Source organism: Rhinolophus hipposideros (genome assembly GCF_964194185.1).
Source record: "Rhinolophus hipposideros genome assembly, chromosome: 3".
Lineage (NCBI taxonomy): Eukaryota > Metazoa > Chordata > Mammalia > Chiroptera > Rhinolophidae > Rhinolophus > Rhinolophus hipposideros.
This window is the reverse complement of record NC_138049.1, coordinates 46,575,290-46,587,842: the sequence shown is the minus strand read 5'-3', so window position 1 is coordinate 46,587,842 and position 12,553 is coordinate 46,575,290. Positions and strand designations below refer to the sequence as shown.

Below are 12,553 nucleotides of genomic sequence, written 5' to 3'. Positions count from 1 at the left end.
ATCTTCTCTTCTCCCTGCACACTCTCCACTTCCCAGCTGCAGGCAGCCTAAGCCGTTTGTGGTAGACACATTTTATTGTAAACAGTGATGCCCTCTCCCCAGCAGCCCACATGAGCAGGGTGGCACTGCTCCGGAGTGAGGTGGCCATGTAGGGAAGAAGGCAGGCAGTCCACTCTCTTCTAGCCCTGGGCACCTGGCCCTGAGGCCAGCTCACTGAGCCTACGCGCCTCCTGGAAGCGAATGAGGTCATCTCGCTGGTTCACCACATCCAACAGCTTCTTTAGGATTTGTTCCTCTGTCTGCCGATCAGCAGCCGTCTTTAGGGTTTCTGAAGGCGGGAGACAAAGCTGACATACAGAGAACTGGGCAGGGAGGCAGGAGCGGCACAAGCTAACCCTGGCCTATGTGACTTCTACTACCCAGCCTTTGTTTTCTCATCTGTAAAATCAGGTGTGTCAACACAAGTGGTTTTCTAGCACATCCTGCATCAAAGCCCAAACGTGCATCCCTGAACTGAAGGCAGAGTAGAGGCTTGGAGCCCAATCCGCTGACTTCCTCCTGAAATGCCTCAGAGGTTCTCTGAGCAGAGGCCCGTGTTGCTTTGTCACTCTGCGATCACGAGGCTCATGCGAACCCCAGCCCCGTGATGTCTGCCTCTTCCCACATCCTGCTCACCTTCCCGGTTTAAGTAGCTTCGTAGTTCCTGGTCCAGCTGCAACTGTTTGTCCTCCAGGTTCAGCTCCTGTACCCTGTGGAGGGCAGGGGTAGAAGTACAACTGTCCAGGGTACTCAGGAACCCGGTAGGGGCCCGGCTCACAAGCTGGCCTCCCTTCCCCAGGTCCCTTACGTGATCATGAGCTCCGCCTCCTCAGACACTAGGCTGTTCTTCTTCTGAACGAGCTGCAGCAACTGTTCTAGCCAGAGTGCCTTTTGCTGTTCTGGGGAACCTGCAGAAGGAAGAAGAAGGGGTATGGTCAGGAGGCCTCCAACCAGGGTTCCAGGAGTCCTGAGCATACAGAGTGGAACCCACTGTGGGCCAGAGCCTGGTGACCTCCGGGACGGCTGGGGGCTGAGCACAGTGCTAAGGCAGAGGGGTATCCCAGCGTGTCCCTGCCCCGCCACTCACTGCTCTGGTTCCTTAGGGCCAGCTCCACCTTCATGCCCTCAGCCTCGAGCTCCCTCAGAGCAGCCTCGATCTCATTGAGTCGCCGCTGGATGGCCTGAGGGTACAAGACCAGAGGCCCAGGAGTCTTTGGATTGCCCCAGAACGGGGCCGTGGAGGAGCTCTGATCCCCAGTTTCACCACTCTGACCCCGTCAGGACCTCCAGGGACCCCTCGGCCTCACCTGGGCCTTGCAGAACCTCTTCATTTCCTCCTCCTTCGCCCGGCGCAGCAGGGTCCGCTTCCATGTTGGGTACTTGTCCATGGTGCCTGAGTTCTTGGCGAAGGTCAACAGAGTCTATAGCAGGGTCAGAGCAGTCGGGTAGGGCCTGGCCTGGTGCGTAAGGGTTGGGGAAGCTTCATTTGGAAGGGACGAGAAAGAACCTGGGCTGGAAGTGGGGTGATTTCTGGTAGAATAAATGGAGGCTTAGAGACGTGAAAGATCAGGGCCTGAGAAGATCGGGGCTCAGGAGGGAGCAGCTGCAGGCTCCTCCTGTGGCCGGGTGGGGGTGGTTAGTGCATGCCTGCTGGCTTGCTCAGAGTAGGTGACCTTCCACTCACCTGTTCCATGTCTGAATCCAAAGGCACATCTTCCTCTTCCTCCTCTTCCTCTTCACTGGAGGAGGGCCTCCCTTCTTCCTCTTTCTCCATGGCCATAAGAACTGAGCAGAGAAGTAGACGGGGCTTGAAATCCCCACAACCGCCCTTCCATTCCCCAACACTCCCCTTCAGGAATCCCAGGACCATCGGCCCATCCCCACCCTGGGTGAGCACATCTGGGCAGAGTTACCTTGAGGGTTGTGGATTTGCACTCCCCATCCCACAAAGCTGCCCTCCAGGGCCTGGCGGGCCAAGGCAGAGCAGCTGCGGGGGGGCTTGGGTGGAGGCTCCATTTCGGGGTCAGGAGTCAGGTTAAGGGAGGACAACCGCTGGCGTTCTGGGCTGGAGAGGCGGATGAGCCGACGGGCGGGCTGGCCGGGGCTTGGAACAGGACTGGCCCCCTCCTGGGGGAACATGGGAGTCGGGGGGCTGGGTGGCATGTCATCCTCACCTGGCGTGGGGAGGTCCTGGAAAAGCCCCATGCGGTCTGGTCAGTGACCGGCCCAGTATGGGCTTGTGGGGTTGAGGCTTCCCCTTGAGACCAATGTGGGCCCTGGAATTCATTCACTTAGGCCACTTACTGGACAGTGTCAGGCAGCGTTCTAGATATGGGCCACAGCCATAAGGGAAACAAGACAGAAATCCCTGCCTTCATGGAGTTTACATTGTAGTGTAAGAGATTCAGTTACCCCGGCAGAGTCTGCGGGGCTTGGAGAGACCCCTTTACTCATTCCCAACCCACACACACTTGCACAGCTTTTACCTGACTCTCAGGGCCTCTGTCGCTGCCAGCATCCTCTTTGTGGCCTGGCGGGGGCAGGTGCTGGAGGCAGTAGAAATGTCCTGGGAAGGGTGGAGAGGGGAAAGAGACGTCAGACGTGGGCAGCCAATGCCCAGAGACTCCGTTTATCAGGGAAGGTGGGGGTGACAGGACTGGATTTCAGGTGTATTCCTACTAGCTTCAGAATCCCACATTTGGCACTTTGGAGGAGACAGAAGATCTGAGCTCAGGGGATGACAGTGCCATCCTGAGCCTGCTTCCTCCTCATGCCCAGCACCCCAGTTCCCTTCCACCTTCAAACTTGCCTCCAGGTAGGGCCAGGTCCAAAGTCCCTCTAGAGGCTTCCTGGGCCCACTTACCATCTCCTGGGTGCTGTCCGTAGCTACCTGGCCACAGGGTGGCCTCACAGATACGGCAGCAGAAGCAGCTCCGGTGGTAGAAACGGCCGTCGGCAAAGACTCGTTCCAGGATGTAGAGGTGTTCCCCACAGAGTGCACACAGGTCCTCGGCACTGGCCTGTACCAGTCCCCAGGCCACACAGTCAGGTGGAGTCTCAGCCAGCAGCTAAGTCCTTCCCTATCCCTGAAACTCCCCTCTTTGCCCTCCCAAGCCTGCTGACAGGGCCCCCATGTTCACCTCCTGGTGTGGTGATGGGGGTGTCAGGGGTACACCAGGCTCTGGGACAGGTGGCTCCTCAGTACTTGGGGTCTCAGCCTCTACCTAGGGAGGTAAGTGCTCAGGCCAAGAGGTAGAGAGGCAGGATCAGCTGGGGAGTGGATGTGTACAGATGAATAGAAAGGGCTGGAAGGAAAGAGGAGGGAGAATAGGAAGAAAGACTGGATAGGGAGTTACAGGACGACCTGGGGTGGGGAGTAAGACATGGGGAGATAGGACATAAAGTGCCTAGGGGAAGGGGACTGTCCAGCCCTTGCAAGCATTTACCTCCAGGCGTGGCTTCTTGCCACCTGCATCCTCCCCATTTTCCTGTAACAAGTCATATACTCAGCATAGGGTTCTGAGCCCCCAATCCTCCCCTCCATTCTGAATGTCGTCTTCCCCACCACCCCAGAAACCCACACTAGGAACCCACTGCCCGGCCCAACCCTGCCCAGGCTCCACCTTAGCTCGGGTCCGTTGCAGGGTCCTCTGCAGTTTGCCAAGGAATAGTACAGCACTGGAGGTCCCCGGCAAGCCTTGGCTGACAGGGCCTGCAGGGAGAATTGGGGTGTTAGGGCAAATGGGGAGCCAACACTGTACCCTTGGAATAGCCTGCCACTCTGGCCCAAAAGGACACCTTTCAGGCTGTCCCTCAGACGGGACCCTGTCTCTCTCACATGCGTACACAACCTCCTCACTCCACCTGTCCTACCCGCCTACCTTCCAGGTCACCTGGATTTGGGGGTGTGCTCTTGAAGGCACTGTGAAAGTGGCTGAGGTAGGCGATGAGGCCCAGTGGGTCACTTCCTGCCACCACTGCCTGTGCGGACAACACGGGTGTGATGCCCAGCTCACGCTCTGCCATCTTCAATGCCCAAGCAGTTGCTTCCAGAGCCCCCAGCCCCTGCAGCTCTGCGGGTTCCCTGTACAGTATCAGGAAGAGAAGCCAATGGAAGACTAGAACCCAACCCAATCAGAGGGGGACAGCAAGAGGGGGTAGGGAAGTGCAAAGGGAGGGGAGGGCATGAGGGTTTTTATTTCCTGTGCTACCCCCACACCACCACCTCCCAATGACAACCTTCTGGTCTTGGGCTATACCACTCACAAAGCTGCCCTACTGAATGCATTCGATTCTTACAAGATCTGCAGGCAGTCAGACAGTAATACTATCACCAGGGAGGTGACGTGACTTGGGCAAGTCGTGGCGCTAGGACTGTTGGGTGAGCTGACTCCTACACAGAGGTCTCCCCACCATTCCACACCACGTGATGCAGAGGGAGGGGCCGAGGCATGAAAGGTATGGTCTGCCAGGGACCCCGGGGCCTAATTTGCAACTCACAGTAGGCCAGGCCGCAGCCGGTTCACCAGTGCACACAGAGCCAGCCCATCGGCCCAGGAAGACAAAAGGTTGGTGACATGGACACCAGGATACCCAGCGGTCTGCTCCTGGCACCAGTGTAGCAGGTCCTCCTGGGCGCCCACCGACCCTGGGAGAGGAGGTTGTACTGTGCCAAGGCCCCATGGCTCACAGCCCAGTTGCTGGGTGTGGGGTCTCTATGGGAGATGGAGGCAGGGCCCCACCCCTAGAGGGGCACCGACCTAACACTGTTGGCAGTACCTCTCATCCCTATTTTCTCATTTGAAAAAAAATAGGTGGGGGAGAGAATGAAGTGAAATCACCACTAGCTACATAGAGGGTTATGGACTGAGGGGCCAGGGAGGCCCAGAGGCTCCAAGAAAAGGCAGGTTTGGAGTCTACACGTGTGGAAGGGGTCAGGCAGAAGAGCTGAGAACAGGGCAGCACTGCTGCTATTCAACTGCTACGGATGTGGCTGCTGTTGAAATACTGAAATAACTTCCACAAAGATTAGCAACCAACTGCTGCTGAGTGCTCCGTGCCCCTCCACTCTCCAGGACGCCCCACACGTCCCCACCATCCAGCAGCGCTCCAGTACCCTCCTTCCGGCCTGAGGCTGCAGCTCTTCTGTTAGTTGGTAAGTGTTTTGGACATGGCCCTGGAGAAAGGCCTGCTCACCTGTGGCCAGCTTTCCTGAGTCTGTCTTGTCATTCCTCTGCACGGGCTCCTTGGCCACCACGTCATACAGGTCTCGCACCTAAGGCAGCCCCTTTCAGGCCTAGAGACAGGCTGCCCACAAAACCCACAGCCCTCGGGGAGGGGCCAGCCTGGGGAGGGCTCACTCAGAGGGGCAGGCCTGACCTGGGAGGGGGTCTGACCTGGGAAGTCTGCTGGGGGCTCCAGGGAGGGCCTGACCTGATTGGGGGACACACTCCGAAGGTTCAGGTTGGGGTAGCGGGTGGCGGGGTCCAGCCCATACTGGGCCACGTTGCGGTGCATGTTTTCCGGGGTAGTCTGTGACAGGAGCTGGTACAGGCTCTCACTGCAGGGGCAGGGGGTATAAAGGTGGAGGGCAGGGACACAAATCAGAGTGCATCCATCAGCACCCACCTAAGAACTGCCAGGCCTTCCTTTTGTTCTCTTTTGTCCATGTCCCTGTCTATTTACCCAGCACTCCCCCACCCTTTACCTGCCCCTTGTCATATATTCAGCCCTGAACCGCCCCACCTAACTCAGGCCTCACCGCTCTGCCAACACTTCTAGGGGTCCAGCGCCCTCTGCCCACCGCTTCACCATCCAGGCGGCATCAAAGGCTGCCAAGAAGCCCCGGGCCACTCCAGTGCCCAGGGGCCAGAAGGGCTACAGGGTCAGAAGTGTAGGAAGTAGGTCAGTGAGAGTCCACCAGAAGTTCCAAGCCCAGATGCCCCCAAGGTCATAGCATAGGGGGCCTCATACCATACCAAGCAACCCTCAGCTCTTCCCCACAACAAGCAAACCCTTTTCTCCCCTCCTTCCCAACTATGGAACCCCTGAGCCTCCTTTTAAGGAGTCCCTGTTTCTTGCAGCACCAGCAAGCTCCTCCCCCTCCTGCTCCCTCCACTCAGGGAACCCTGGCCCCCTCACCTCCACCAGGCAGTCCCCCACCAGCTCCAGCAGCAGGCAGGCACCATGCTTCTCCTGCACACGAGCAGCGCTCTCGGCCCGCATCATACTTGTGAAGTCAAAAGCAGAGACGTCGGGTCGCCCATGGGCATCCTGGGCAAATTCCAGCTTCCCAAGCTTGCCATGGGTGGCAAAGTCAGCAGCTGCCCGGGCAAAGCGCTGCAGAGCCTCGGGCACCACATTGGCACTGCCCAGCAGCCGGTCGGTCTCTGGCCAGTCCTACATGGCCAACAGATCAGAACCAGCGGCATCAATAAGGCAGTCCCGTCCCCTTGGGTACATAAGGAACACACACTAGGGCCCTGATAAGGGGCTTCCCCAGACTACACAGCAATGGAAGGCTCAGCTGGTCCTAGAATTTGAATGTCTTCCTCCCAAGCTCAAGCCCTTTCCTTGGAACTCACCTAGCTGCTGGGATCCCGGGCTCCACCCTGCTCCCGAGGCCCAGAACCATTACTGTCATCATACACTTGCTTTGGACAAGTCACTGACCTTCTCAGAACTTAAGTTTCCCCATCATTTAGAGATAACACATCTAACTTCTCAAGGTACTCATGAGAATTAGGTGAGAAAATCCATATAAAGCTCTTAACATGGTACCTAGCACATAGTAGGTGTTCAGATAGTTCATTCAGCAAATAGTTATTGGTTGCGTGCCATATGCCAGACACCATTCTAAGCACAGAATAATTAGCAAGCAAGAGACAGAGACAGAACTCCTGCCCTCGTGGGGCTTAACGTTTGTAGTCCTGTGGCTGGTATAAGGCGTTTAGCCCAGAATATGATTCAGGTTGCCATGGAAATCCCAGGGCAGAGGAGCTTGTTGAAGTGGAGGAAAATCAGGGCAAAGGCAGGAAAGGACAGGCTCTGTCCACACCCGGTGGGGGTTGGAGGACAGACTGTGTCCAGGCCTGGCTTCCACCCCCCAGGGCCCACCGCCCAGCGCCTCCCTCCCTGGCCCTGGCCCCACCTGACGCAGCACCCCTAGCCGCAGCAGGCATTGCTTCTTGGCTGTCATCACAAAGTAGTGGGTGTCATCCTTGTAGTACACAATGTTTTCTAGATCGATGCCTGGGGGGGGAGGGCAAGGCAGAGGGGCAGGAGATGTATCTCATTATGTGTCACCTCTCCAAACACCCAGCCATGCCTGACCTCTGATAAGCTGGGATCACCGCTTAGACTACAGGGGTTGCCCCCCCCCACAGGGGCCCATGAGTTCTGATGGCACAATGAACCGTCTGTCCCAGGCCCAGGAGGCCTGAGGATGGGGAGCAAAGAGGGAAACTTGGGTGGGGAGCCAGCTGGAAGACGTGCACCAACCACATGGTCACATGCTTATAGACGACAGCTTGGCTTCTCAAACTAAGGTGTGCACACTCCAGGGGGCGTGGCATTTCAAAGCCAAAGTAAACAGGGCTTCTTAAAGTACGGCTTTCATTTAAAGCATATATAACGAAGCACAAAGCAAAATGCCATGCCTCCTGTGAGAGATTTCCAAGACCTGTCATGCTGGGGGGGCAAAGTGGGGCTGTGCTCGCTGAATCCCTGGGGGCACAAGTTCTTTGCGGTCAAGATTCCTTGCACTGAGGACAGGTCTGAGCCGGCTGGAGAGGCAGGACCCAGCCCCAAGTCAGGCAGGGGGAGGGAGCCCTGGGAGAGGGGCCCGACCTGTGGCTTTGAGCAGGCTCTGGAAGAAGCTCTGGTTGTAGATCCTGGCCACACCGCTGATCTCTGGCACCTGTGCTTCTTCCACTGTGCGCCCATTCACAAAGTTGGCCGTGATGCCAATGGCCAGTTTGCCACGCATTTCTCGCACTGTGAAGCCTAGAGGCGGGGGAAGGTGGGAAGTGGCAGGAGGATGAAGAGTATAATAGCTTTGAAAGGCCCAGGAGCAGGCTGAGAGGCTGACTTTTTCTAGGGAAGGGATCACTCACCTTCAGGGACAAATTTTCCTCCAGCAGCCGAGATGAGGACATCAAATTCATAGTTGGCCAGCTGAGCGGGGGGTTTGGGCTGGAGCTGGGCACGCCAGCCACTCCCTGGGGCAGAGGGTGTGAGAGGCACAAGGTGTGGAAGTCTGAAGGAGCCCTATATGCCCAGGACATAAATGTACTCCCAGGAAGTAAATGTATTACAGGCCTTTAGGGTTTAGAAAGCCATGACACATTGTCTATCCAATTATACCTTCACAACAGCCATGGAAAGTAGGGAGGGAAATATGACTCCCATTTTACAGATGCTCAATATGAAGTTCAGAGCGGTTTGCACAAGCCTGCACTATAAAATGGGAGACTCAGATGACTCCCACACCCACCCTTTTTCTTCCACAGGCCACAGTGTCCTTGGCACATGGGGGTTCTCAGGAGCAGAGAAGTACTTACCCTTTTTGGTAGGGGGCTGGAGGCCAGTGAAAGTGACACCCCAGTGAATTTCTACCCCCAGCAGTAATGCCACTTTCAATAAAAGCAGCTGAAGCTGCCGGATACCTGGAAGGGAGAGGACAGTAGGTACAGGGCCCCCAGGACCACAGAGCCTCCTCGAGCACCAGTGGGCCCGGTCAGAGCTGGAGAAGGCCTCACACATGCAACGATCCATTTTACAGATAAGGGACCTGAGTCCTAAAGTTCACCTGGCTGAAGTGAATCTTATCCACCCTGCTCTTGGCTGGCCCAGTGGCTCCCCACCTGGCCGGTCTCTAGTCCCAGGCTCTCGGCCCCTCTGGGCTACCAGGTGGTACTCACTGATGTGGTCCAGGGTGCCTGTGCAAAAGCGCCCGTAGAACTTCTTGGCGCCAAGTCCCCGAAGGTCATGGATGGTGAAGGGCCACAGGTGGAGCACATTGTGGCGCGAGAACTTGGTGCGCTTTTCTACCAGCACCACACGGGCCCCCAGCAGTGCCAGCTCCACAGCAGCCCGCAGACCACAAGGTCCAGCGCCCACCACCAGGCACTGTGAACGCACAAGGCAATGTGGGCACGGCACCCCATCTCCCTCCTCTGACCCTCCCCACCACTCTCCATCCCCTATCCCAGGCACCATGTATTTACCTGGGTGCTGGTGCAGGCCTGGCCCTGCTGGTAGACAGGCTGGCCTGCTCGCTTGTCCAGCTTGGCCCACAGCGACTTGGCGCTCCAGTAGTTGAGCTGGGCCTTGATCTTATGGTACTGGGGCAGTCCCCCACCAGGCTCCAGCCCCAGGGCCTGGCATAGCCCCTGGAAGCTGCTCAGCACATTCTGACACAGCTGGGCCTGCAGGAAGCTCTCAAAGTGGGCGTGAGCTGGGTTGGTGGAGGTGGGTGAGGCCATGGAGGCCCCTGGGGCTTCTGGGGAAGGAAGCAGCTGAGCAGAGGCACGTCACTGCTGGAGAGAAGGAGGGAAGAGAAGGGGAGGAGAGGAAAACAGGCTGGTGTCTCCAGGGAGCTGGGACCCACCCCTGATTGGCTCTGCTCCTCTCTCCCAGCCCAGTCCTGATCTGCTCCAGAGACAGCTGCTCTCCCTTTCCACTCCAAGTGAAATCTGCCAAATTTGGAAATGAAAAATCATAAGTCCTGGGCACAGAGGGTTCCGGAGAAGCCAGGGAACCTCCAGCTCAGTCTTCCCGTTCAGGGATCTCCAAGTTCTGCTCCATATCTGGGGCCCTGAGGGCAGAAAGCAGGGCGTGGGACACTTTCTCAGACATGGAGAGGGCAGGTTGGTCAAATGGAGCACTTTCCTTGTGGTGCAGACAGGGACAGGCCAAAATACCTGCAAGCCCAGCTGCTGGGTACACATACTGTCCCCTCTCACCCCACACCTCCCGGCTTCTGGTGTCCTGTGATGAGCTCAGTGCCACTCGCGTGTGGGGTGTGTCTTATGTCAGCGGCAAAGTTTTCCTCCTTAGCACTCATGATTGCCTCCTGACCGAGTGGGGAGATAGTCTCTAACTGTGAAGGTTCCACTTTTTACGACCAAAACTACCTCAACAAACAGCAGGAGGATGTTGTATGTTTCAACTGATTGGGTGAGGGAGCACTAGGTCTATTTCTGACACACTGTGGTCAAAACACTTCCCCTGTGACTTGCCTTCTCCAGTGGGCCCGGCGGGCGGGGGGGGGTGGAGGGGGGAAGGGGAGCGACAGAACCGCGTTTGTCCCTCCCAGCTTCCTCCCACCCCCATTGAAGACCCGCTCCATCCCCTGTGCTCGGGCGCACTCTCTCAGGAATTTCCCGAAACAAGGCCTCCTTTGTCCCCCTCTCCCTCGCTTGGGCCCCCACGCAAATTGAGGGATGTCAAAGGGGGGCTTTCTCACGCTGGGATCGAGAGGCATCAGAGGGTACGTTGGATGGGCTTGCGGCTGGGGGAGTTAGAGAAGGTACGTGGTATTGATGGGCGCACGCCCCCGGGACCGACACTCCCCACCCCACGGCCGCCCCACCAGTCCCAGCCGGAGCTCAGCGGGCCAGGGCGAGGCGGGGGACGAAGTCGTCTCCTGCAGGTCGCCTGGACCTGGGCGGACAGAACATTAGGAAGGGCAAAGGTCTTGTGGGGGTGGGGAAGTGGAAGGAAGAAGACCTCCGGGAGAGAGGGCTGACCCAGCCTGGAAACACCAGAACAGAGGATGTGTAAGGGCTGGAGCGGTCTGGGAGGATGGAGGGGAGCTGGACCACTGGCGGCGGGGGTGTGGGCTACTCGCACTCCGGATCCTAAAGTCTGGAGGAGGGCTGGGCAGGGCGGGGGCGAGCGGAGATGGGTCAGGAGCGGTTCCCGAGCGCCTGGGTCACGTTTCCCCAGAAGCGCACCCACACCCAACACCCCTGTACCCCGCGGGGCAGGGGGCGCACAGCTGGTTCATAGCTGGCAACTTACCCAGCGTCTCTAAGCGGCGAGGGGCCACTTCCTGCCGGGCGGGGGCGGAGGGAGGGGGGGCGGTGGAGGAGCGGAGCGGGCGCCGGGGCCGGGGTGCCGGCTGCGCGCGGGGTCTGCCCGGCCACGGAGCTCGGCAGGGTGTGCGCTTCCGCGTGGGGTGTGCCGCCGGAGGAGGTTTTATTTGTGCCTCATTAGCATCTCATTACGTCGCATTCCCCGGCTTGAGACTGCCTGGGACCCGCCCAAGCCTGCTGGGTGGCGCCGAAAGGCGTGGCGCTGCGGATGCCGGTTCCGTTTAGGGGCCGGAGTCTAAGGCCCGGGAGCCCGGGATCGGAAGCGCCGCGTCCTCGGTAGTTCACACGCGGCCTCGGGCTCCATCCTGGTGACTGTGCCTGCAAAGTTAGCCCTTCCCTGGCGGGCGAGCCCAGCCACCCCTGTCCGGTACCAACGCCGCAGCCCGTCTCCTAGCGCTGGGCGGAGAGGGCGCTCTGGCTGGGCAAGAAGTTTGCCGAATCTGGCGGGTCCACTGGTGGCGCCCGGACGTCTGCGCTGTTTTCACCGCTCTTACGGGAGATCCACCGCCCCGGCGCCCCACATTGGATCCAATCTTGCGGTCCCCTCTCCTGCCACAAGTCAGCCACCAAACCTGGACTGAGGGCAATGGCCACGGATTAAGTCCTTGGAAATCGCAATCTGCAGCTTCCACAGCGACATGAGAAGTGAGAGGGCTAGAAGGTCTTGGGGTGTAAGGTGGTGATGGTAGTGTTAGATCACTACTAAAAACGGTGGAAGTGGGAGGCTGTGTGGGAGAGGCTAGATTCCCCATATTCAAGAATGCCATGGAGTGAGGATCCATAGAACTGCCAGTGTTGACATGGGCTTGAGAGACTTTGGTCTTATATTCCAGATAAGAAAACAGCACTGACTGCGAAAGCACCAGTCCGAGGTCATTCATGTAGTTACTACTAAATATCAGTTCTCCTTTATTGAGTGTCTGCGTACTGCCCAAATGTCAATGATTAGAACAGTCCCACCTTTACTGGAAAGGGAACTGACAGTCACAGGGGTTCTATGACCTGCAACACGTTGCACGGCGAGTGGCAGAGCTGGTACGGGGCCCAGGTCTGTCTGGACGCCACACACCGGTGCTGATCCAACGTGACAAATGAAAGGCTGGCATTAGGAGAAGCTGTTTCTTGTTTAGAGCAAGTGACACTGTTACACTAGAAACACCAACAAAACAGGAGTAAATGGGAGGGTTGCTCTCCATGAGAGCTAGGGATTAGAAAGAGCTGGGTGCCCTATGGGCACTTTATTCTCCCCGTCACTTCATTCTCACTTTTGAATTTCATCTGGAAACCCTTTGAGACCCAGTAAGACCTGAATACTCACTGCTCTCAGCTTGAGCTCAGATGGCAGGGAAAGGGAGGCAAGGGGGAATGCCCGCTCTGCCAAGAGAGGCAGGGAATTCATTCAGGTCACACTCAGG

The 12,553-nt window shown here is 57.8% G+C and overlaps 1 protein-coding gene across 8 annotated transcripts; it reads right to left on the bottom strand.

Annotated features, from left to right (window-relative positions):
- Positions 1 to 51: 51 nt before the first annotated feature.
- On the bottom strand, positions 52 to 11,304 carry MICAL1 (microtubule associated monooxygenase, calponin and LIM domain containing 1). 8 transcript variants are annotated; one of them, XM_081044475.1, is made up of 25 exons: positions 11,065 to 11,293; positions 9,267 to 9,578; positions 8,961 to 9,168; positions 8,601 to 8,705; positions 8,154 to 8,258; positions 7,888 to 8,043; positions 7,190 to 7,290; positions 6,181 to 6,438; positions 5,801 to 5,916; positions 5,473 to 5,599; positions 5,236 to 5,314; positions 4,540 to 4,687; positions 3,921 to 4,123; positions 3,663 to 3,751; positions 3,486 to 3,527; positions 3,180 to 3,263; positions 2,903 to 3,059; positions 2,526 to 2,605; positions 1,953 to 2,229; positions 1,724 to 1,824; positions 1,347 to 1,460; positions 1,127 to 1,220; positions 848 to 947; positions 676 to 749; positions 52 to 328 (listed from the first exon to the last, which is right to left on the bottom strand). In XM_081044475.1, exons 2-25 carry the CDS (start codon positions 9,522 to 9,524, stop codon positions 180 to 182), a joined length of 3,225 nt encoding a protein of 1,074 aa, XP_080900601.1. In that variant the 5' UTR covers positions 9,525 to 9,578; positions 11,065 to 11,293; the 3' UTR covers positions 52 to 179. The 8 variants fall into 8 exon arrangements, with proteins under 8 accessions (XP_080900601.1, XP_080900602.1, XP_080900604.1 ...); XM_081044476.1 differs by having other exon boundaries at positions 9,267 to 9,575; positions 11,065 to 11,219; XM_081044478.1 differs by having other exon boundaries at positions 58 to 328; positions 1,953 to 2,166; positions 9,267 to 9,575; positions 11,065 to 11,219.
- Positions 11,305 to 12,553: the final 1,249 nt, after the last annotated feature.